The 26,474-nt window shown below is 37.0% G+C and overlaps 1 protein-coding gene across 3 annotated transcripts in view; it reads right to left on the reverse strand.

Annotated features, from left to right (window-relative positions):
- Positions 1–26,474, reverse strand: part of LOC101903477 (uncharacterized) — a 461,195-nt gene that overhangs the window by 150,111 nt on the left and 284,610 nt on the right. For all 3 annotated transcript variants that reach the window (XM_059883702.1, XM_024988550.2, XM_024988549.2), the window contains one exon: positions 1,111–1,194. In XM_059883702.1, coding sequence (XP_059739685.1) covers positions 1,111–1,194 — 84 coding nt within the window. The remainder of the gene's footprint in view (positions 1–1,110; positions 1,195–26,474) is intronic.

Consider the following 26,474-nt stretch of genomic DNA (forward strand, 5'->3'; position numbering starts at 1 on the left):
TGTTATGATTTATGTCAGAGAGTGCTCTGTCTTTCTAGGAGTTTTATGGTGAATGGATCTAGAGAATTTTATGCTTAGTGATATAACTCAGGCAGAGAAAGATAAATACTGTATCATATCACTTACCTGTGCCATCTTAAATGTAATACAAGTGAATGTATATAATCAGACAGAAACAGACTCACAGATATGGAAAACAACTTAGTGGTTATCAGTGGGGAGAGGGAAAAGTGGAGGGGCACATTAGGAGTACAGGATTAAGAGATACAAACTAATAAGTATAAAATAGGCACAAGGATATATTATATAGCATAGGGAATTACAGACATTGTCTTATAATAACTTTTAATGGAGTATAATCTATAAAAGTACTGAATTACTGTGCTGTACACATGAAGCTAATATAGTATTGTAAGTCAACTATATTTCAATAAAAAAGAATCACTCAGAGAAGGGATTGGAAGGGAATCTGAACACTGAGAAAAATACGAACAAAAATAATAGAGTGAGAATATATGAAATATTTAAGGATGTAGGAGTATTCTGGTACGGCTAGTAGACTAGGACAAGAGGCTGCAGGGATTGAAATTGGAAATTTGGTTGGTATCTTATTTTGAGGGGGTATTCTATCTTTAAGGGTTGTGTATATGCCATGCTAAGGAATAAGAACTGGAGAAACCAACTGAGAATCAGAGAAGTTAGAAAAAAATAAGAAGGTTACAGAAAATATAATTGTTACATGAAGTTTCAAGGAAAGAAGAGTCAACAGGATCAAAAATTGAATATTAGCCCATGTTTATGTGGGAAGGAAATAAAGACCACATATAGCCATCAATAGCACTCAGGCTGTTTGTTCAATAAATTATGATTACATAAATAAATGAATAAATACTGAATTGTTCTTGTAAGACTACTGAAATGGAATCTTAACTATAGTCCATAGTAGCATGATTCTATTTGAGTTCAAATAATATTGTAATAAAATAAATTATATCTAAATCCTTGAATTCAAACTACATATGGAATATTATTTAAGTGTTGAAGTTTCTGTATCTTTCCCCCCAATAGTTAACTTCTCAATATTCACAATGGAGAATTCAACCTACTCACCACTGATAGATGCTGAGTTGGAGAAACACAGTCAGGTCCATGTTCCATTGAGAAACTCACTGTTTCAGGCTCAAGGGCAATTGGCTAAAAGCAAAAGTGAAAATCCCATGAAATATAAAGCCTAATGTGCTATAAAAAGGAAGCCAAGATTGTTAAAGAAGGCCCAGACATCTTTATCAGCTTTTTAATATATTTGTGAAAAAAAATCAGATCATAAACACTGCACATGTACAATGATGATTGTACAAACAGTTAACATTTACTGAGTACTTCCTATATGTCTGGCATTATTCTATGTTAATTCTGACTGTCACAACAATTTCAAGGCAGGTACTGTTCCCTAGCACATTTAACAGATGAGGAGACCAAGGTCAGAGAATTAAATTAACTTGGCCAAAGTCACACAGGTAGTAAGTACTGGAGTTGGGATTTGAACTCAAGTAGTTTGGTGCTGGATCCCACACGTTCAGTCACTAAAGAAAGTGAAAGCAAAAGTCTCTCAGCTGTATTTGACAATTTGTGACCCCATGACTATACAGTCCATGGAATTCTCCAGGCCAGAATACTGGAATAGGTAGACGTTCACCTTCCCAGGGGATCTTTCCAACCTGGGGATCGAATCCAGGTTTCCTGCATTGCAGGCAGACTCAATCACTAAACTAGACTAATAAATATAGAAGTCTAAATTTGTATTATAAAGATAATAATAGATTTATTTATTTAACAATCTTAATATAACACTACATGCTAGGTTCTATTTTTAGGTCCTTATGACTATTAAATCTCTTAGTAGTGTCATATTAATATTGTTTTACTTAATATGGATATTTGGAGAAATATACTATATACAAATATGTTGGAAAATCTTAAATTTCATTCTATTCCTGGGTAGAAATGCGAGATTAGTACAATTCAAAAAGTGGGTACAAGTGGAAAGAAGAACTTGTCAAAAATGGGGCATTTGTATGTGTGAAAAATCGACTAGAGGGTATAGAGTTAGATTAGAAAATCAACTAGAGGGTAACTAGATTAGAACATCAACTAGATTAGATTATACCTATTACCACTTCAAAGCTGAGTATATTAACATCTAACATTATATGAAAAGCCTTGATCTTAACACAGTCTGAACACATCAGTTCATATCAGAATTAACAGCACTAAAAATTGTCAACGATAATATTATGAAGCAGATAATATTTGTCTCAGGTAATTTCCAATTACCTTTTCTTTTCACTTTTTTCCAGTATTAATTTCCTATGTCTTTTAGCATTCTTTGATGCATGGCATTTGGAGCCAGTGATTTTGAGTCCTGGCTCTGATTTTATAAGCTGTGTACCTTTGGGAAAATTAAACTCTTTAGAAATTAAACCCTAAAAATTAAACTGAATACCCTTTACTTATTTGTAAAATGAAAGTGCTAGTCACTCAGTTGTATCCGACTCTTTGTGACCCCATAGACTGTAGCCCGCTAGGCTCCTCTGTCTGTGGATTTCCTAGGCAAGAATACTGGACTGGGTAGCCATTCCCTTCTCCAGGGGAATCTTCTCACCCAGGAATCAAACCCAAGTCTACATTACAGGAAGATTCTTTACCATCTGAGCCACCAAGGATGTCCCTATTTGTAAAATATGGATACTATTAATATCTTCCTCACATGGCTGTTGTAGAGATTGAATGAGATAATGCAAATAAAGTATTTTGTATGTGGGCTTCACAAACTCTAATACTTATCAGTATTTGTCTTCAGAATATGAAAGAGATCACCAAATATCATGTGTCAAGTAATAAAAAATGTTGGTGGGATCCTTGATGTAAAAATTGGGGAGTAAAATTTAAACATGCTTTTGTGAATTCAAGTCCATTTTCCTTGCTGAGTGAGTACCCATGACTTTAGAGTATTTCACTGAAAACTAACACAACCATAATGCATGTATAAAAAATAATTTTAAACTTTGTTGATTCTTTCCTACTTTGAACATTAGCTAGTACTGTGCTTTAACTTAGTTCTTAAAACTATCCTCAGTCATTTAGCATAATGTCAGTTAAATTCTATCATACTTGTTGAAATTAATAGTTATAGTGACAATATCCCCTTTTAATTCTTAGCAGGGTTTCTCAAGAGAAAGTCTAAATGTGGATTGATTAGAGATAATTTGATAGGCTGAATACCCTTTAAACAGCTGAAATTAAAATTCATGGGTTATTGTTTTGACAAAGAAATCTCAGAAAGAAAAAGTAGCATTTCAACCATAATTTTATCAGATTTGATGAATTGTAGCCATGAACTAAAAATTGACTAAAATATAGTGAGAGAGTTGAAGACAGAAATTCACAGTTTTTACTACTCTGAGGTTGAATACTAAGAATAACACAGGTGACACTGGCCCTCAAGATGCAGGTGGATGCAAGAAAGGGACACTAACTTTAAATAGTGGAGTGGGCTACATTTTACCTTATTTCAGCTCAGTACAAAAGGGTCTTTCTGCACTTCAGATTTCTTTTGACTTATGTTGAAATAAATAATATGGTTTTAAAATCAAATTTCAGGTTTGTGTATGAATTGGAAAAAGTCAGAAAGGATATGCAATATATGGTTAACAGTGACTACTTCTGGGGAAAGGACTTTCATTTTTTACTTCCTACAACTTAAAAAATAATGTTGCAGTAAATAAAATCATTTGAATATAAACTCTAAAGTCTAATTTTATTTGATAAGGAATAAAATAACTCATATACAGGCTAGAAACAAAGCATTTTAAATCTTAGTGTGCCATATGCAACTGTATACTATTATATATTATATGATATATAATATTATATACAAAACATTTTATAAGTTTCATATTATAGCATATTACCTAATATCTTTATTCCACATACTATACCATATAATACAATAGTATATACCATATAATATATATAATTGGATTATAACAACAAAAATAAGCAGATATGTTTTTCCCTTATAGTAGCAGTACAATTTCAAGACTATAGATTAGTGCTTAAACATTTGTGGTTTTCATTTGGTTAGCTGACAAATATGTTTTTCTTAAAAAAAGAGCTATTTTTTCCCCTTTGCTTTAAATCTATTATGTTAACTAAGAGCATAGTATAGTAACACTATAGTACTAATAAAAGTTAACAAAATTCAGCATTTTTTTCATAATAGCTTGTTTCAATGTTAGTTTCTAAATTTTATCAGACATGTAATATAATCAGTTACCAAAAATGTGCTTAAAGAGACAGTTTTGAAATCAGTATTGATGATATTTTAGTAAAAAGACACAGAAAACATTTTAAAAAGAACAAGCGATTTCTTGAGACTAGGAACTAGAGAGTTTTCACAAATCAACCGCTAATATTTCAAGGACAGAAACCATATGGTATTTATTTTTGTTCCTTATTCCTAGCCCATAGTTCAGTTCAGTTCAGTTGCTAAGTCATATCCAACTCTGTGACCCCATGGACTGCAGCATACCGTACTTCCTTGTCCATCACCACCTCCCAGAGCTTGCTCAAAGTAGGGGCTCCATAAATGTTTGTTGAACTAAACAATAAAGTCAAGAAATGTAGATACACTGGTATAAAAGTAATTCATCATAAGAGTTAGGAATACTACAAGAAAGAAAAGTGCCATAAGAGTCAGGAATACTACAAGAACTTCTAATAATAGAAAATTAAAAAAAAAAAAAATCTTGCAGTGAAATCTGAAAGAGAGCACCAACACCATATGGGTGCACAGAAAATGCTAAATGTTAATATATGTGTATATGAGAATGATATCCAAACAAAATTTAAGAGCTGACACGAGATGACAACATAAATTTATCTCTTTGTAAATAAGAAGACACAGAGATAACATGCAAATCACTCAAGTTCATGCAGCAAAAGATATTATAAAGATAAAAATTCTAGTTACTACATATTCTGAACCAAATATGACACATGGTTTCACAAAGAGTAAATGAATGCTACACAACAGATAGGATGTGTTAAGTACCAAAAAAGTACCAAAACGATGTTACAGGAATCAAACTAAAGCAATTTTTTTTTTTCAGAGAAGTGATATATTGTAGTTAAGAATTGTTATCCAGAAATTCAATCCCATTCAGATACTTTTGGCGTGTAAATTTGAGTAAGCTATTCAATGACTGTGTATCAAGTGTTTTTGTCTATAAAATAGGGATATACTAACACATATATATGGAATTTAGAAAGATGTTAACGATAACCTTGTATGCGAGACAGCAAAAGAGACACAGATGTATAGAACAGTCTTTTGGACTCTGTGGGAGAGGGAGAGGGTGGGATGATTTGGGAAAATGGCATTGAAACATGTATAATATCATGTAAGAAATGAATCACCAGTCCAGGTTTGATGCAGGATACAGGATGCTTGAGGCTGGTGCACTGGGATGACCCAGAGGGATGGTACGGGGAGGGAGGTGGGAGTGGGATTCAGGATGGGGAACACGTGTATACCCATGGCAGATTCATGTTGATGTATGGCAAAACCAATACAATATTGTAAAGTAATTAGCCTCCAATTAAAATAAATAAATTTAAATTAAAAAATATGGATAATAGCACATGTTGATATGAATTAAATCTGTTAATATATGTAAAGAATTTAGATTAGTTCTTGGTCTATGGTAAATACAGCTTGTTCTGCTACGAGGTACATTTCTTTATTGAAAATTAGTTCATATGCAATTGATAAAAGGGGAATAGTATCAGAATAAATTTGAAATGGTATAATTTTATTCAGTATGTTAATTTTTTGAAATTATCAGAAGCAAACATTAACACGATTAAAGAGAAAGTTTTAACATTATATGAAGACATTGTGAAAGCACTATAAATCCCACAGAAGTACTTTCCTTTATTGCCAGTAGGGTCTTTGAAAAGCAATAATTTTCCTGTGTTAAAGTACCTAGGAATCTGGAAGTGACACTTTAACTTGCAATAAAGAAAAAGAAACCTGACTGGGAAAATGGCATTGAAACATGTATAATATCATGTAAGAAATGAATCACCAGTCCAGGTTTGATGCAGGATACAGGATGCTTGAGGCTGGTGCACTGGGATGACCCAGAGGGATGGTACGGGGAGGGAGGTGGGAGTGGGATTCAGGATGGGGAACACGTGTATACCCATGGCAGATTCATGTTGATGTATGACTGGTAAAATGTCAGGTTTCTTTTTCTTTATTGCAAGTTAAAGTGTCACTTCCAGATTCCTAGGTACTTTAACACAGGAAAATTATTGCTTTTCAAAGACCCTACTGGCAATAAAGGAAGGTACTTCCATTTTCTTGTACCAGGTTCCTCTTGGTCCTGGAGAAGGCAATGGCACCCCACTCCAGTACTCTTGCCTGGGAAATCCCATGGACGGAGGACCCTGGTAGGCTTCAGTCCATGGGGTCTCGAAGAGTCGGACACGACTGAGAGACTTCACTTTCACTTTTCACTTTCATGCATTGGAGAAGGAAATGGCAACCCACTCCAGTGCTCTTGCCTGGAGAATCCCAGGGACGGGGGAGCCCAGTGGGCTGCCGTCTATGGGGTCGCACAGAGTTGGACACGACTGAAGTGACTTAGCAGCAGCAGCCTCTTGGTTCATAATTTTAATATAGATAGAACCAGAACTTAAAAGTGAATTTCTATGTGAAACGAATCGCCAGTCCAGGTTTGATGCATGATAAAGGATGCTCGGGGATGGTGCACTGGGATGAGCCAGAGGGATGGGATGGGGAGGGAGGTGGGATCCAATTAAAATAAATAAATTTATATTTTTTTAAAAAAATGAGTTTCTTCAAGTACAAATATCTTGGAAGAGAAACTATGAGCCCCAAGGTCTAAGACTGTTAAAGATGGTGTTAATATTTTATTGAGAATATTATTGTTATTGTTGGGATTATGGTTATAAAGTACATTAACTTTTGGACGGCCTACCCCAACCTTGGCTGGGCTTAGTTGCTCAGTCATGTCTGACTCTTTGTGACCACATGGACTGTAGCCTGCCAGGCTCCTCTGTCCATGGAATATACCAGCCAAGAATACTAGAGCTGGTGGCCATTTCCTCTTCCAGGGGATCATCCCAATCCAGGAATTGAATCATAATTTCCTGCATTGCAGGTAGATTATTTACCAGCTGAGATACCTGGGAAATCCAACTTTCCTAAATTTCTACTATTTTAATGAATGATTATGTGGAATATGGGAGTTTTCCTTTAGTTTTTAATAATCATCATATACACGATATTATAACAAAAATGAAGTTATTGGGTTAGTTAGTTCAGTGGCTCAGTTGTGTTGACTCTTTGTGACCCCACACCAGGTGTGAAGCATGCCAGGCTTCCCTGTCCATCACCAACTCCCAGAGCTTGCTCAAACTCATGTCCATTGAGTCAGTGATGCCATCCAAATATCTGCTCCTCTGTTGTCCCCTTCTCCTGCCTTCAATCTTTCCCAATATCAGGGTCTTTTCCAATGAGTCAGTTCTTCACATCAGGTGGCCAAAGTATTGGAGCTTCAGCTTCAGCCTCAGTCGTTTCAATGAATATTCAGGACTGATTTCCTTTAGAATGGACTGGTTGGATCTCCATGACGTCAAAAGGACTCTCAAATGTCTTCTCCAACACCACAGCTCAAAAGCATCAATTCTTCAGCGCTCAGCTTTCTTTATAGTCCAACTCTCACATCCATACATGACTACTGGAAAAACCATAGCTTTGACTAGATGGACCTTTGTTGGAAAATTCATGTCTCTGATTTTAATATGGTGTCTAGGTTGGTCATAGCTTTTCTTCCAAAAAGCAAGCGTCTTTTAATTTCAAGGCTGCAGTCACCATCTGCAGTGATTTCGGAGCCCCAAAATAATGAAGTTTCTCACTGTTTCCATTGTTTCCCCGTCTATTTGCCATGAAGTGATGGGATCAGTTGCCATGATCTTAGTTTTCTGAATGTTGAGTCTTAGGGCGGCTTTTTCACACGTCTCGTATACTTTCATCAAGAGGCTCTTTAGTTCTTCATAACTAAAGAAGCAATCTCGATTCCAGTTTGTGCTTCATGCAGCCCACCATTTCGCATGATGTACTCTGCATATAAGTTAAATAAGCAGAGTGACAATATACAGCCTTGTTGTAGCCCTTTCCAAATTTGGAACCAGTCAGTTGTTCCATGTCCAATTCTAATTGTTGCCTTTGACCTGAATACAGATTTCTCAGAAGGCAGGTAAGGTGGACTGGTATTCCCATTTCTTGAAGAATTTTCCACAGTTTGTTTTCATCCACACAGTCAAATGCTTTGGTGTAATCAAGAAAGCAGAAGTAGATGTTTTTCTGGAACTCTCTTGGTTTTCCTATGATCCAACGGATGTTGGCAAATTGATTTCTGGTTCCTCTGCCTTTTCTAAATCCAGCTTGAACATCTGAAAGTTCTCTGTTCACATACTGTTGGACCCTGGTTTGGAGAACTTTGAGCATAACTTTGCTAGCATGTGAGATGAGGTCAATTGTGTGGCTGTTTTAACATTTTTTAATATTGCCTTCCTTCAGGATTGGAATAAAAACTGACCTTTTCCAGTCCTGTGGCCACTGCCGAGTTTTCCAAACTTGCTAGCATATTGAGTGCAGAACTTTCACAGCATCATCTCTTCGGATTTGAAATAGCTCAACTGAAATTCCATCACCTCCACTAGCTTTGTTTATAGTGATGCTTCCTAAGGCCCCCACTTGACTTCGCATTCCAAGATATCTGAGTCTAGGTGAGTAATCATACCATCATTATTATCTGGGTCATGAAATTTTTTTTTGCATGGCTCTTCTGTGTATTTTTGCACCTCTTCTTAATATCTTCTGCTTCTGTTAGGTCCATACCATTTCTGTCCTTTACTGTGCCGATCCTTGCTTGAAATGTTCCCTTGGTATCTCTAATTGTCTTGAGGAGATCTCTAGTCTTTCCCATTCTACTGTTTTCCTCTATTTCTTTGCATTGATCACTGAGGAAGGCTTTTTTATCTCTCCTTGCTATTCTTTGGAACTCTGCTTTCACATGGGTATATATTTCCTTTCTTCCTTTGCCGTTAGCTTGTTTTCTCAGCTATTTGTTAGGCCTCCTCATACAATCATTGTGATTTTTGCATTTCTTTTTCTAGGGGATGGTCTTGATCACTGCTTCCTGTACAATGTCATGAACCTCCATTCATAGTTCTTCAGGCACTCTATCAGATCTAATTCCTTAAATCTATTTGTCACTTCCACTGTATAAGGGGTTTGATTTAGGCCACACCTGAACGCCCTAGTGGTTTTCCCTACATTCTTCAATTTCATTCTGAAGTTTGCAATATGGAGTTCACGATCTGAGCCACAGTCAGATCCCAGTCTTGTTTTTGCCGAGTATATAAAGCTTCTCCATCTTCGGTTGCAAAGAGCATTATCAATCTGATTTCGGTATTGACCATGTGGTGATGTCCATGTGTAGAGTCATCTCTTGTGTTGTTGGAAGAGGGTGTTTGCTATGACTAGTTCCTTCTCCTGGAAAAACTCTGTTAGCCTTTGCCCTGCTTCATTTTGAACTCCAAGGCCAAATTTTCTTGTGACTCCAGGTATCTCTTGACTTAATACTTTTGCATTCCAGTCCCCTATGATGAAAAGGACATCTTCTTTTGGGGGGTGTTAGTTCTAGAAGGTCTTGTAGGTCTGTATAGAACTGTTCAACTTCAGCTTCTTCAGCATTACTGCTTGGGGGCAAAGACTTGGATTACAGTGATACTGAATCATTTGCCTTGGACTTGAACAGAGATCATTCTATCATTTTTGAGACTGAACCCACGTACCACATTTTAGACTCTTCTGTTGACTAAGAGGGCTACTTTGTTTCTTCTAAAGGATTTTTGCCCACAGTAGTAGATATAATGGTCATCTGAATTAAATTTGCCCATTCCAGTCCATTTTACTTCACTGATTTCTAAGATGTTGTTCACTCTTGCCAGCTCCTCTTTGACCACTTCCAATTTACCTTGATTAATGGACTTAAAATTCCAAGTTCCTATGCAATATTTGTCTTTACAGCATAAGACTTTACTTCCATCACCAGGGACATCAACAACTGGGTGTTGTTTTCACTTTGGCTCTGTCTCTTCATTCTTCCTGGAGTTATTTCTCCATCCTTCTCCAGTAGTATATTGGGCACCTACCAACCTGGGGAGCTCATCTTTCAGTTTCATATCTTTCTGCATTTTCATACTGTTCATGGGGTTCTCAAGGCAGGAATACTGAAATGGCTTGCGATTCCCTTCTCCAGTGGACCACATTTTGTCAGAACTCTCCACCATGATCCGTCTGTCTTGGGTTGCCCTTTATGGCATGGCTCAAAGTTTCATTGAATTAGATAAGGCTGTGGTCCATGTGATGAGTTTGATTCATTTTCAGTGATTGTGGTTTTCATTCTGTCTTCCCTCTGATGGAGAATGATAAGAGGATTATGGGAGCTTCCTCATGGGAGACTGACTGGGGGAAACTAGTTCTTGTTCTGATGGGCGGGACCATGCTCAGTAAATCTTTAGCTCAATTTTCTCTTGATGGGTGGGGCTGTGCTCCTTCCCTGTTGTCTGGCCTGAAACCAAACTATTGTGGAGGTAATGATAATGGCGTCCTCCTTCAAAAGGTTCCATTCATGTACTGCTGAACTCAGTGCCCCCAACCCTGGAGCAGGCCACCACCAACCCATTCCTTTGCTGGAGACTCGTGGACACTCACAGGTAAGTCTGAGTCAGTCTCTTGTGGGGTCACTGCTCCTTTCTCCTGGGTGCACAAGGTTTTGTTTGTGCCTTCAAGAGTCTGTTTCCTGTGTAAGTTCTATAATCAAATCCCACTGCCCTCCAAAGTCAAATTCCCTGGGGGTTCTCTATCCCTTTGCCAGATCCCCAGGTTGGGAAATTTACTGTGGGTCCTGTAACTTTCTTAACAGTGCGAGAATTTATTTGGTGTAATTGTTCTACAGTTTGTGGGTCGTCTGCTCTGCAGCTCTATGGTGGGGTTAATGACGACCTCCTCCAAGAGGGCTTAGGCCACAAGCTGTGTGACCCAGGTCTGCTGCACCCAGAGCCCCTGCCACTACAGCAGGCCACTGCTGACTCATAGCTCCACAGGAGACACTCAAACACTCAAAGGCAGGTCTGGCTCAGTCTCAGTAAATGTTATTAATTATTATTCTTGACAAAGAATAATTATTAAAAGTTTCATGGAAGATATTATTAAATGGGTTTAAAATGTTGATAAGAACTTAAAAAAGTATAAATTACTGAGAGTAGTTTCAGCAGGAGGCAGCATAAACAACAGCATAAATGGAAAAGGCAGTAGTTTACCTATGATGGTGAATTTACTTTATTTGCCAGCTGGGATAAAACAAAAGAAAACAAAACTATGGTGTATGACATTAGGAATGTTAGGTCAGTCCTGAAATGTATGACAGAATAAACAAAGCTTCTTTTAGTCTCTTTAAAAAGATAAAATATTTTTTTTTAACTTTTCAAGGTATTTTATTGGCTTACTCTAGACTCAGGTAAAATTACTGTTCTGTTAGTGCATGAATGCTCAGTCATTTTAGTCATGTCTGACTCTGTGATACCCTATGGACTACTACCTGAGAGAATGATACTATTTTATTTGCCACATCAGGACTTTCTTTGACTTCAAGATTGTCAAAATGAAAATCAGCTGTTTACTTTAAATTTTTCTGCAGGTATGCAAATCATTAAACTTTGCATAATTTAGCTAAATTTAAAATACACAACTTAAGTGGGATCCAGAGACAGAAATATTGGATATTTAAATACATAAAACAAAGTTGCATAAAAAACATAAAAGATAAATCAACAAATTTCCATCCCTACAATTCTAATCACAGAATTCAAGTACCAATATTTGCCTGTTCCACAACATGACTTTCCTCTTTCTAGCTTCTTAACCAGCTTTTAATTCTTGATATTTCCTCTGGAAATTTCAGTTGGACTCTCAGTGCTGCCAATATTTTTTATGCCTGATTTCTGTTCCCTTAAAAGCACTTCCAAACATTTACTTTTCTTTTCAAGCCATTTAAACAACTCCTATCACTCTCAATTGTAGAACGTGGCCATGCTTTGTGAAGATATACCAACATAATCTTTGCTGATTCAATAGTATGTTCTACTTTGTGAAAAATATGAATAAACACCCATATTTTCTTAAATCCTAACACTGGGTAAGTATACAAATGGGGAAGCCTATTTTGGTTGCTATTATATTATGTAAAGATTACATCAAAAGCTAATAAACCTGCCTTGTAAACAAACATGAAAATTCTTGAGCCATATGTGCCTACTTTCTTTCCTTCTTAATGCTTTAAATATCCTACATCTACTCTGTTAATCAGACTGTATGATTCCTGTAGTACTGAAAAAAGAGACTTCTCTAATTTTCTTCACATTTTTATATCATTTTAAAATCTAACATTTCTAACAGCCTTATAACTGCAACTAAAAGCATTCATATTTAATGAAAGAGAGCAGCTAGTTGACACAATTTCTGCCAATGAATCTGATATAAATATTTTTTAAATCCTCAAATATCAGCCCCTTACTGTGTCCAAAAATGTATACTTACAATAAAGACAGCTTTCACTTTAAATAAGTAGAATATTAGATACCATGGCTTCTAATGGTATATAATACCATTATATACCAATATTTTCATTTTCAAAATCTCAAAATAGGCATGAGATTATTAAAAATATTTCAAATTTGGCTTTGTACATTACCTTGGGTCTGAAATTCTCTTGTGACTTAGTTAATAACTTTGTTTTGGCATGCTATTCTTCTTCAGTTGAAGAAGAATGGGGTTTCCCTGATAGCTCAGGTGGTAAAGAATCCGCCTGCAGTGAAGGAGACCCCAGTTTCATTCCTGGGTCAGAAAGATCCGCTGGAGAAGGGAAAGGCTACCCACTCCAGTAATCTTGGACTTCATTTGTTACAGCTGGTAAAGAATCCACCTGCAATGTGGGAGACCTGAGCTTGATCCCTGGGTTGGGAAGATTCCCTGTAGAAGGGAAAGGCTGCCCACTCCAGTATTGTGGCTTGGAGAATTCCATGGACTCTATAGACCATGGGTTCACAAAGAGTCAGACAGGACTTAGAAACTTTCACTTTCACTTCTTCAGTTAATATAGTTTAGACTGATATCAAGCATAGAGACCTACAAAAATTCCTGCTTTCAATAAAGCAATGAGGAAATTAGAAAAAAAAATGATCAGAATAACTTTTCAGAACTCTGGAAAGTAACAAAAGGTTTGCAGCAATGATTAAGAATTTATTCAAGAAAACCGGTGGAATCTCACTAAAAATAGCAAGTTTTGTGACATTTTCACTTGTCCTCGTCTCATTTCACTTGTCAATGGTAAACAAACAGTCTGAAATTATGATGAAACCCATATCTTAGTACCCTCTAGAGGAGGCAAAACAAAGATGGAACTCCTTCAAAGTCCCATTCCCAAAGAAGTGTCACTAATTAACCTGTCTGATCGCTTCACGAAATATTACACTCACAAGACTATTTTTATTTTACTTGACTAAGAGTTTGCTCAGGGTGAAACTGTTTCTGTGAGGTATCTGTAGAAAATAATTAGAAGCAATATTTAAAATAAGAGTTATGAGAGATGATAAACTAACCAAAGAGTTTTAAAGGAAAAACTAATGAATGAGATATTCATAATGGCTTCAATAAATCCAAACAGGTATGCAGGTCAAGAAGCAAAAGTGAGAAGCAGACATGCAACAAGAGACTGGCTCAAAATTGGGAAAGGAGTTTGTCAAGGCTGTATATTATCACCCTGTTTATTTAACTTATATGCAGAGTACATCATGTGAAATGCCAGACTGGATGAATCACAAGCTGGAATCAAAATTGACGGGAGAAATATAGATAACCTCATATATGCAGATGACCCTGATTCTGGAAAAGACTGAAGGCAGGAGGAGAGGGGGATGACAGAGAATGAGATGTTTGGATGGCATCACTGACTCAATGGACATGAGTTTGAGCAAACTCAGGGAGACAGTGAAGGACAGGAAGCCTGGCATGCTGCAGTCCATGGAGTTACAAAGAGTGAGACATGAATGAGCAACTGAATAAAAGCAACAAAACTCTAATATAATTAAGCAAATCATTTTTCTTTTCTGAGCCTCATCCTTTTTTTTATATAAAATGAGACGGTTGGAACAGATGATCCCTTTCCCCTTTCAGTGATAGTATTTTATAATTTGTATAGGATGCACTTTATAAATAGATCAAAGGTTTTCTTCAGCATTTCCATTCTATCTTTTGTAAACTTTACAAAGTTAAGGTAAATATATTCTTTATGCACCTGCCCCATGACTGCTGTGTCCCATGGTTTCTTGGTACAGCTGGAAACAGAAAATATTTAACAATCTATAAAATACTTCTATGGTAGTACTACTTCAATATCAGGATATTTTATAATTTCCTGAAAATGCACTATTAAGTTCAGTATTATATAACAAGAAATACAGATGTGGAAGGCTGAATGCCTTTCAGTCTGTCATAGAATTTTATTTTTTTTCTGTCCTAGGGTACAGGCTGCATTGACTGGAATCTGATGAGGTGGGTCACAGGCATGGACAATATCTATAAAGTCCATTCTGGTGTTAATAAAAGGAGAGCTGTTTTCTTTCGTGTCCTGGATGACATTAGGGAAATTTTTCATTCTTTATTAATTATAATATGAATAAGTAAATTTAAATAATGAAATTAGAAATGATCTTATTTCAACAACCTAAAGTTATATGGGAAGTAAATACTAATAATAATTACTGTACTTTAGAGTATCTACTATCTGTCAGACACTGTATTTGGAACTATTCCTCAGAATACAGAAAAGTTGCAGATAGTCTCACAGAAGTAAGGGATTTATCCTTGGCCACAAAGATAGTAATTATAGAGGGAGGAGCTAAGATGGCGGAGGAGTAGGACGGGGAGAACACTTTCTCCCCCACAAATTCATCAAAAGAACATTTAAACGCCGAGTAAATTCCACAAAACAACGTCTGAATGCTGGCAGAGGACATCAGGCACCCAGAAAGCAACCCAAGTCTTCGAAAGGAGAGAGAAGAAATACAGCACCACTCACCAGAACACCGACACAAGCTAACCTAACCAAGAAACCTTGACAAGCCACCTGTACAAACCCACACAGAGCGAGGAAATGCCACAATAAAGAGAACTCCACAAACTGCCAGAATACAGAAAGGACACCCCAAACTCAGCAATTTAAACAAAATGAAGAGACAGAGGAATACCCAGCAGACAAAGGAACAGGATAAAAGCCCACCAAATCAAACAAAAGAGGAAGAGATAGGGAATCTACCGGATAAAGAATTCCAAATAACAATAGTGAAATTGATCCAAAATCTTGAAATCAAAATGGAATCACAGATAAATAGCTTGGAGACAAAGATTGAGAAAATGCAAGAAAGGTTTAACAAGGACCTAGAAGAAATAAAAGAGAGTCAATATAAAATGAATAATGCAATAAATGAAATTAAAAACACTCTGGAGGCAACAAATAGTAGAATAACAGAGGCAGAAGACAGGATTAGTGAATTAGAAGATAGAATGATAGAAATAAATGAATCAGAGAGGATAAAAGAAAAACGAATTAAAAGAAATGAGGACAATCTCAGAGACCTCCAGGACAATATTAAACACTACAACATTCGAATCATAGGGGTCCCAGAAGAAGAAGACAAAAAGAAAGACCATGAGAAAATACTTGAGGAGATAATAGTTGAAAACTTCCCTAAAATGGGGAAGGAAATAATCACCCAAGTCCAAGAAACCCAGAGAGTCCCAAACAGGATAAACCCAAGGCGAAACACCCCAAGACACATATTAATCAAATTAACAAAGATCAAAAACAAAGAACAAATATTAAAAGCAGAAAGGGAAAAACAACAAATAACACACAAGGGGATTCCCATTAGGATAACAGCTGATCTTTCAATAGAAACTCTTCAAGCCAGGAGGGAATGGCAAGACATACTTAAAATGATGAAAGAAAATAACCTACAGCCCAGATTATTGTACCCAGCAAGGATCTCATTCAAATATGAAGGAGAAATCAAAAGCTTCTCAGACAAGCAAAAGCTGAGAGAATTCAGCACCACCAAACCAGCTCTCCAACAAATACTAAAGGATATTCTCTAGACAGGAAACACAAAAACAGTGTATAAACTCGAACCCAAAACAATAAAGTAAATGGCAACGGGATCATACTTATCAGTAATTACCTTAAATGTAAATGGGTTGAATGCCCCAACCAAAAGACAAAGACTGGCTGAATGGATAAAAAAACAAGACCCCTACATATGTTGTCTACAAGAGACCCACCTCAAAACAGGGGACACATACAGACTGAAAGTGAAAGGCTGGAAAATGATTTTCCATGCAAATAGGGACCAAAAGAAAGCAGGAGTAGCAATACTTATATCAGATAAAATAAACTTTAAAACAAACGCTGTGAAGAGAGACAAAGATGGTCACTACCTAATGATCAAAGGATCAATCCAAGAAGATATAACAATTATAAATATATATGCATGCAACACGGGAGCACCGCAATATGTAAGGCAAATGCTAACAAGTATGAAAGGAGAAATTAACAATAACACAATAATAGTGGGAGACTTTAATACCCCACTCACACCTATGGATAGATCAACTAAACAGAAAATTAATAAGGAAACACAAACGTTAAATGATACAATAGACCAGTTAGACCTAATTGATATCTATAGGACATTTCATCCCAAAACAATGAATTTCACCTCTTTCTCAATGCACATGGAACCTTCTCCAGGATAGATCACATCCTGGGCCATAAATCTAGCCTTGGTAAATTCAAAAAAATAGAAATCATTCCAAGCATCTTTTCTGACCACAATGCAGTAAGATTAGATCTCAATTACAGGAGAAAAACTATTAACAATTCCAACATACGGAGGCTGAACAACACGCTGCTGAATAACCAACAAATCACAGAAGAAACCAAAAAAGAAATCAAAATTTACACATACACTAATGAAAATGAAAACACAACAACTCAAAACCTGTGGGACACTTTAAAAGCAGTCCTAAGGGGAAAGTTCATAGCAATACAGGCATACCTAAAGAAACAAGAAAAAAGTCAAATAAATAACCTAACCCTACACCTAACCCTACACCTAAAGCAACTAGAAAAGGAAGAAACGAAGAACCCCAGGGTTAGTAGAAGGAAAGAAATCTTAAAAATTAGGGCAGAAATAAATGCAAAAGAAACAAAAGAGACCATGGCAAAAATCAACAAAGCCAAAAGCTGGTTCTTTGAAAGGATAAATAATATTGACAAACCATTAGCCAGACTCATCAAGAAACAAAGGGAGAAAAATCAAATCAATAAAATTAGAAATGAAAATGGAGAGATCACAACAGACAACACAGAAATACAAAGGATCATAAGAGACTACTATCAACAATTATATGCCAATAAAATGGACAACGTGGAAGAAATGGACAAATTCTTAGAAAAGTACAACTTTCCAAAACTGGACCAGGAAGAAATAGAAAATCTTAACAGACCCATCACAAGCACGGAAATTGAAACTGTAATCAAAAATCTTTCAGCAAACAAAAGCCCAGGTCCAGACGGCTTCACAGCTTAATTTTACCAAAAATTAAGAGAAGAGCTAACACCTATCCTGCTCAAACTCTTCCAGAAAATTGCAGAGGAAGGTAAACTGCCAAACTCATTCTATGAGGCCACCATCACCCTAATACCAAAACCTGAAAAAGATCCCACAAAAAAAGAAAACTACAGGCCAATATCACTGATGAACACAGATGCAAAAATCCTTAACAAAATTCTAGCAATCAGAATCCAACAATACATTAAAAAGATCATACACCATGACCAAGTGGGCTTTATCCCAGGGATGCAAGGATTCTTCAATATCCGCAAATCAATCAATGTTATACAGCACATTAACAAATTGAAAAATAAAACCCATATGATTATCTCAATAGATGCAGAGAAAGCCTGTGACAAAATTCAACATCCATTTATGATAAGAACTCCCCAGAAAGCAGGAATAGAAGGAACATACCTCAGCATAATAAAAGCTATATATGACAAACCCACTGCAAACATTATCCTCAATGGTGAAAAATTGAAAGCATTTCCTCTAAAGTCAGGAACAAGACAAGGGTGCCCACTTTCACCATTACTATTCAACATAGTTTTGGAAGTTTTGGCCACAGCAATCAGAGCAGAAAAAGAAATAAAAGGAATCCAAATTGGAAAAGAAGAAGTAAAACTCTCACTGTTTGCAGATGACAGGATCCTTTACATAGAAAACCCTAAAAACTCCACCAGAAAATTACTAGAACTAATCAATGATTATAGTAAAGTTGCAGGATATAAAATCAACACACAGAAATCCCTTGCATTCCTATACACTAATAATGAGAAAACAGAAAGAGAAATTAAGGAAACAATTCCATTCACCATTGCAACAGAAAGAATAAAATACTTAGGAATATATCTACCTAAAGAACCTAAAGACCTATATATAGAAAACTATAAAACACTGGTGAAAGAAATCAAAGAGGACACTAATAGATGGAGAAATATACCATGTTCATGGATTGGAAGAATCAATATAGTGAAAATGAGTATACTACCCAAAGCAATTTATAGATTCAATGCAATCCCTATCAAGCTACCAACGGTATTCTTCACAGAGCTAGAACAAATAATTTCACAATTTGTATGGAAATACAAAAAACCTCGAATAGCCAAAGCTATCTTGAGAAAGAAGAATGGAACTGAAGGAATCAACCTACCTGACTTCAGGCTCTATTACAAACCCACAGTTATCAAGACAGTATGGTACTAGCACAAAGACAGAAATATTGATCAATGGAACAAAATAGAAAGCCCAGAGATAAATCCACGCACATATGGACACCTTATCTTTGACAAAGGAGGCAAGAATATACAATGGATTAAAGACAATCTCTTTAACAAGTGGTGCTAGGAAAACTGGTCAACCACTTGTAAAAGAATGAAACTAGAACACTTTCTAACACCTTACACAAAAATAAACTCAAAATGGATTAAAGATCTAAACGTAGGACCAGAAACTATAAAACTCCTAGAGGAGAACATAGGCAAAACACTCTCCGACATACATCACAGCAGGATCCTCTATGACCCACCTCCCAGAATACTGGAAATAAAAGCAAAAATAAACAAATGGGACCTAATTAAACTTAAAAGCTTCTGCACAACAAAGGAAACTATTAGCAAGGTGCAAAGACAGCCTTCAGAATGGGAGAAAATAATAGCAAATGAAGCAACGGACAAACAACTGATCTCAAAAATATACAAGCAACTCCTACAGCTCAACTCCAGAAAAATAAATGACCCAATCAAAAAATGGGCCAAAGAACTAAATAGACATTTCTCCAAAGAAGACATACAGATGGCTAACAAACACATGAAAAGATGCTCAACATTACTCATTATCAGAGAAATGCAAATCAAAACCACTATGAGGTACCATTTCACGCCAGTCAGAATGGCTGCGATCCAAAAGTCTACAAGCAATAAATGCTGGAGAGGGTTGGAGAAAAGGGAACTCTCTTACACTGTTGGTGGGAATGCAAACTAGTACAGCCACTATGGAGAACAGTGTGGAGATTCCTTAAAAAACTGGAAATAGAACTGCCTTATGATCCAGCAATCCCACTGCTGGGCATACACACTGAGGAAACCAGAAGGGAAAGAGACACATGTACCCCAATGTTCATCACAGCACTGTTTATAATAGCCAGGACATGGAAGCAACCTAGATGTCCATCAGCAGATGAATGGATAAGAAAGCTGTGGTACATATACACAATGGAGTATTACTCAGCCATTAAAAAGAATACATTTGAATCAGTTCTAATGAGATGGATGAAACTGGAACCTATTATACAGAGCGAAATAAGCCAGAAAGAAAAACACCAATACAGTATACTAACGCATATGTATGGAATTTAGAAAGATGGTAACAATAACCCTGTGTACGAGACAGCAAAAGTGACACTGATGTATAGATCTGTCTTATGGACTCTGTGGGAGAGGGAGAGGGTGGGGAGATTTGGGAGAATAGCATTGAAACATGTATAATATCATGTATGAAACGAGTCGCCAGTCCAGGTTCGATGCACGGTACTCGATGCTTGGGGCTGGTGCACTGGGACGACCCAGAGGGAGGGTAGGGGAGGGAGGAGGGAGGAGGGTTCAGGATGGGGAAGGCGGGTACACCTGTGGTGGATTCATTTCAATATTTGGCAAAACTAATACAATATTGTAAAGTTTAAAAATAAAATTAAATTAAAAAAAGATATTTTTTAATAATGTTTTTATAATTTTTTATAATTTTTTTATAATTATAAGGACAATATTGAAATCAAAGTTTAAGTAGTTCTAAAGATTATGCTCTTATTATAGACTATATCAGGGGTTCTAAAATGTATGGACCCTAGATTGTAATCATCAGCATCAGGTAAGGAGCTGTTAAAAATGCAAATTCTTGGAGCAAACTTCACACATACTGAATGAGAAACTATGGGGTTGGCTCCATCATTTAAGCCCATAAAGAACTGTTCTCAACCAAAATGACACATATCAGCCAAAAAGAAGGGATTAGGGAAAAAAAAGCTTTCTTACAGAATGCAATTCACACAGAGCATACAGGAAATACAGGGAAATTATAAAAATCAGTAAATAAATAAAGGGAGAGATTATCGATACAGCATAGTCATGAATAAACTCTTCATAAACAAATTAAATTTAGGCCAGTTTTTGAATTACCCAATATAATCTTCAGTATCTTCATACTGCCTTTGATGTGTACACTATCTCTATTTTAATATTTTATAATGCTTCAGTAGTTTGATATTTAATTGTATATAATAGGCTTCAGTTCAGTTCAGTCGCTCAGTCGTGTCCGACTCCTCGTGACCCCATGAATCGCAGCACACCAGGCCTCCCTGCCCATCACCAACTCCCGGAGTTCACTCAGATTCACGTTCATCGAGTAAGTTATGGCATTCAGCCATCTCATCCTCTGTCGGCCCCTTCTCTTCCTGCCCCCAATCCCTTCTAGCATCAGAGTCTTTTCCAATGAGTCAACTCTTCGCATCAGGTGGCCAAAATACTGGAGTTTCAGCTTTAGTATCATTCCTTCCAAAGAAATCCCAGGGCAGATCTACTTCAGACTGGACTGGTTGTATCTCCTTGCAGTCCAGGGGACTCTCAAGAGTCTTCTCCAACACCACAGTTCAAAAGCATCAATGCTTCAGCACTCAACCTTCTTCACAGTCCAACTCTCACATCCATACATGACCACAGGAAAAAACATAGCTTTGACTAGACGGACCTTTGTTGGCAAAGTAACGTCTCTATATGCAATCTAGGTTGGTCATAACTTTCCTTCCAAGGAGTAAGCGTCTTTTAATTTCATGGCTGCAGTCACTATCTGCAGTGATTTTGGAGTCCCCAAAAATAAAGTCTGACACTGTTTCCACTGTTTCCCCATCTATTTCCCATGAAGTGATGGGATCAGATGCCATGATCTTCGTTTTCTGAATGTTGAGCTTTAAGCCAACTTTTTCACTCTCCACTTTTACTTTCATCAAGAGGCTTTTTAGTTCCTCTTCACTTTCTGCCATAAGGGTGGTGTCATCTCTATATCTGAGCTTATTGATATTTCTCCCGGCAATCTTGATTCCAACTTGTGTTTCTTCCAGTCCAGCATTTCTCATGATGTACTCTGCATCAAAGTTAAATAATCAGGGTGACAATATACAACCTTGATGTTCTCCTTTTCCTATTTGGAACCAGTCTGTTGTTCCATGTCCAGTTCTAACTGTTGTTTCCTGACCTGCATACAGGTTTCTCAAGAGGCAGGTCAGGTGGTCTGGTATTCCCATCTCTTTCAGAATTTTCCACAGTTTAGTGTGATCCACACAGTCAAAGGCTTTGGCATAGTCAAAAAAGCAGAAATAGATGTTTTTCTGCCACTTTCTTGCTTTTTCCATGATTCACCGGATGTTGTCAATTTGATCTCTGGTTCCTCTGCCTTTTCTAAAACCAGCTTGTACATCAGGAATTTAACAGTTCACGTATTGCTGAAGCCTGGCTTGGAGAATTTTGAGCATTATTTTACCAGTGGGTGGGATGAGTGCACTTGTGCGGTAGTTTGAGCATTCTTTAGCATTGCCTTTCTTTGGGATTGGAATGAAAACTGACCTTTTCCAGTCCTGTGGCCACTGCTGAGTTTTCCAATTTTGCTGGCATATTGAGTGCAGCACTTTCACAGCATCATCTTTCAGGATTTGGAATAGCTCAACTGGAATTCCATCACCTCCACTAGGTTTGTTTGTAGTGATGCTTTCTAAGGCCCACTTGACTTCACATTCCAGGATGTCTGGCTTTAGGTCACTGATCACACCATCATGATTATCTGGGTTGTGAAGATCTTTTTTGTATAGTTCTTCTGTGTATTCTTGCCACCTCTTCTTAATATCTTCTGCTTCTATTAGGCCCATACCATTTCTGTCGTTTATCGCGCCCATCTTTGCATGAAATGTTCCCTCGGTATCTCTAAGTTTCTTGAAGAGATCTCTAGTCTTTCCCATTCTGTTGTTTTCCTCTATTTCTTTGCATTGATCGATGAAGAAGGCTTTCTTATCTCTTCTTGCTATTCCTTGGAACTCTGCATTCAGATGCTTATATCTTTCCTTTTCTCCTTTGCTTTTCGCTTCTCTTCTTTTCACAGGTATTTGTAAGGCCTCCCCAGGCAGCCATTTCGCTTTTTTGCATTTCTTTTCCATGGGGATGATCTTGATCCCTGTCTCCTGTACAATGTCATGAACCTCAGTCCGTAGTTCATTAGGCACTCCATCTATCAGATCTAGGCCCTTAAATCTATTTCTCACTTCCACTGTATAATCATAAGGAATTTGATTTAGGTCATACCTGAATGTCTAGTGGTTTTCCCTACTTTCTTCAGTTTAAGTCTGAATTTGGTAATAAGGAGTTCATGATCTGAGCCACAGTCAGCTCCTGGTCTTGTTTTTGCTGACTGTATAGAGCTTCTCCATCTTTGGCTTCAAAGAATATAATCAATCTGATTTCAGTGTTGACCACCTGGTGATGTCCATGTGTAGAGTCTTCTCTTGTGTTGTTGGAAAAGGTTATTTGCTATGACCAGTGCATTTTCTTGGCAAAACTCTATTAGTCTTTGCCTTGCTTCATTACATATTCCAAGGCCAAATTTGCCTATTACTCCAGGTGTTTCACAACTTCCTACTTTTGCATTCCAGTCCCCTATCATGAAAAGGACATCTTTTTTGGGTGTTAGTTCTAAAAGGTCTTGTAGGTCTTCATAGAGCCATTCAACTTCACCTTCTTCAGTGTCACTGGTTGGGGCATAGAGTTGGATTACTGTGACACTGAATGGTTTGCCTTGGAAATGAACAGAGATCATTTTGTCGTTTTTGAGATTGCATCCAAGTACTGCATTTCGGACTCTTTTGTTGACCATAATGGCTACTCCATTTCTTCTGAGGGATTCCTGCCCGCAGTAGTAGATATAATGGTCATCTGAGTTAAATTCACCCATTCCAGTCCATTTTAGTTCATAGGCTTATGAAAGAGATTATTTCTTATTTTTACATTGTTAAACATATGTACTGTATTAAAACAGAGTTATTTCATTAATCCCTATTGTATTAATATATAGTCTCCTTCACCAAACTAAAAGAGAGTTAAACAAAGCAATTCCTTTTATAATATATTATAAGGGATCATCAACTTGTTCACATTTTATAGTGGAACTATTTTTAACATAGTATAGTTATTTTTAAATGGAAACCATGAATATTATATTCCAGGTAGATTTTTTATAAATTGTGTAGAATTTGTAAGTCATCAAACTTCTCTGATGGAAGTTGATGCTCGGGTGATACCCATTGAAGTAGAATTCAAAATACAGTTCAATAGCAGAACAATACGAAAGGAGCATGCAGAATATTAAGCTGACACTGCATTAATCAGGTGATCCAATGTTATCTAAGAGCCTAGTTTAAACACATGGAAAGTCCAACCAGGCCTTTCATCTGGCAATGTGAGTTCTCACAGTATCAGAAAGACTGAAAGGCCCAGTAAAAGTAGTTTTGTTCTTGGCAGTGTCATCGAGTTCTGTGATTAGTTTCCTCCCCATTTTGCCTTAAAGAGAGGAAAGACTTGTCAAAAATAGAGGAAAGTATTGGACGTACTCAAAGAAATTTACATATTTGGGGTTATCACTGGGTCTAGAATTTAAATACTACCAACCACTTTGAATATTTTTAAGCTAGAGAACTCCAAAACTCTTTAGTGATACCTGGTGTACCTGGGGATACTTGAAGATACAGGGAAAATTTTTCCTTCTTCCTGGAGAGTCATTTTTATTCCATGTAAGTCACTATATTGTTTTTATATGACATATATGACTTGGACATATAATTGACACTAATTAATAATAACGTGATAGTAAATAAATTTTCATATGATCCCTGGAAACTTTTCATGATACTCCAAGACTTGGGGTGGAGGAGTTATATTTACTTCCATCTACCTAAGGGCATTCTGGGCAGAAAATGTGAGAAGCTCTGAGTCATGGGAGTTCCCTCAGTATTTGCAAATAAGCAAAAATACTGTATTAAGTTAACTCTCTGATTTTCCATTGTGAAAATTGATGTATTGAAAAAATCATACATTGTTATGTATGTATGATTTACCTCTTAGGTAAATAAAAATTTACCTAAGAGGGTTTTCAAGAATTTTTCAAGGTACTATCACACAATGGAAAGGACAATACACATGGAACCTAATAATCTGGGTTAGAAGTAGGAAAACTGATCTTACTTTCAGCCTTGTCATGAAATTTGCTATAGAACACAGCACAAGGTTTTAATCGGTTTGATATTTAGAGAAACTGGGGTATAGTATTCAGGAACATGGGCTCTGTGGTCAGTTCAGTTCAGTTCAGTCGCTCAGTCACGTCCGACTATTTGTTATCCCATGAACCGTGGCATGCCAGGCCTCCCTGTACATCACCAACTCCCAGAGTTCACCCAAACCCATGTCCATAGAGTTGGGGATGCCATCCAAATATCTCATCCTCTGTCGTCCCCTTCTCCTCCTACCCTCAATCTTTCCCAGCATCAGGGACTTTTCAAATGAGTCAGCTCTTAAAATTAGGTGGCCAAAGTACTGGAGTTTCAGCTTCAACATGAGTCCCTCCAGTGAACACCCAGAACTGATCTCCTTTAGGATAGACTGGTTGGATCTCCTTGCAGTCCAAGGGACTCTCAAGAGTCTTCTCCAACACCACAGTTGAAAGGCATCAATTCTTTGGCGCTCAGCTTTCTTCACAGTCCAACTCCCACATCCATACACGACCACTGGAAAAAGCATAGCCTTGACTAGATGGACCTTTGTTGGCAAAGTAATGTCTCTGCTTTTAATATGCTGCTTGCCTTGGTCATAACTTTCCTTCCAAGGAATAAGTGTCGTTTAATTTCATGGCTGCAATCACCATCTGCAGTAATTTTGGAGCCCAGAAAAATAAATTCAGCCACTGATTCCCTATCTATTTGCTATGAAGTGATGGGACTGGATGCCATGATCTTAGTTTTCTGAATGTTGGGCTTTAAATCAACTTTTTCACTCTCCTTTTTCACTTTCATCAAGAGGCTTTTTAGTTCCTCTTCAATTTCTGCCATAAGGGTGGTGGCATCTGCATATCTGAGGTTATTGATATTTCTCCCAGGATCTTGATTCCAGCTTGAGCTTTCTCCAGGACTGTGTTTCTAATGATGTAGTCTGCATAAAAGTTAACTAAGGAGGGTGACAATATACAGCCTTGACATACTCCTTTTCCTATTTGGAACCAGTTTGTTGCTTCATGTCCAGTTCTAACTGTTGCTTCCTGTCTTGCATACAGGTTTCTCAAGAGGCAGATCAGGTGGTCTGGTATTCCCATCTATTTCAGAATTTTTCACAGTTTAGTGTGATCCACACAATCAAAGGCTTTGGCATAGTCAAAAAAGCAGAAATAGATGTTTTTTTTCTGGAACTCTCTTGCTTTTTTGATGATCCAGTGGATGTTGGTAACTTGATCTCTGGTTTCTTTGCCTTTTCTAAAACCAGCTGGAATATCTGGAAGGTCAT

The sequence above is a fragment of the Bos taurus genome, chromosome X, assembly GCF_002263795.3.
Source record: "Bos taurus isolate L1 Dominette 01449 registration number 42190680 breed Hereford chromosome X, ARS-UCD2.0, whole genome shotgun sequence".
In the NCBI taxonomy this organism is placed as follows: domain Eukaryota; kingdom Metazoa; phylum Chordata; class Mammalia; order Artiodactyla; family Bovidae; genus Bos; species Bos taurus.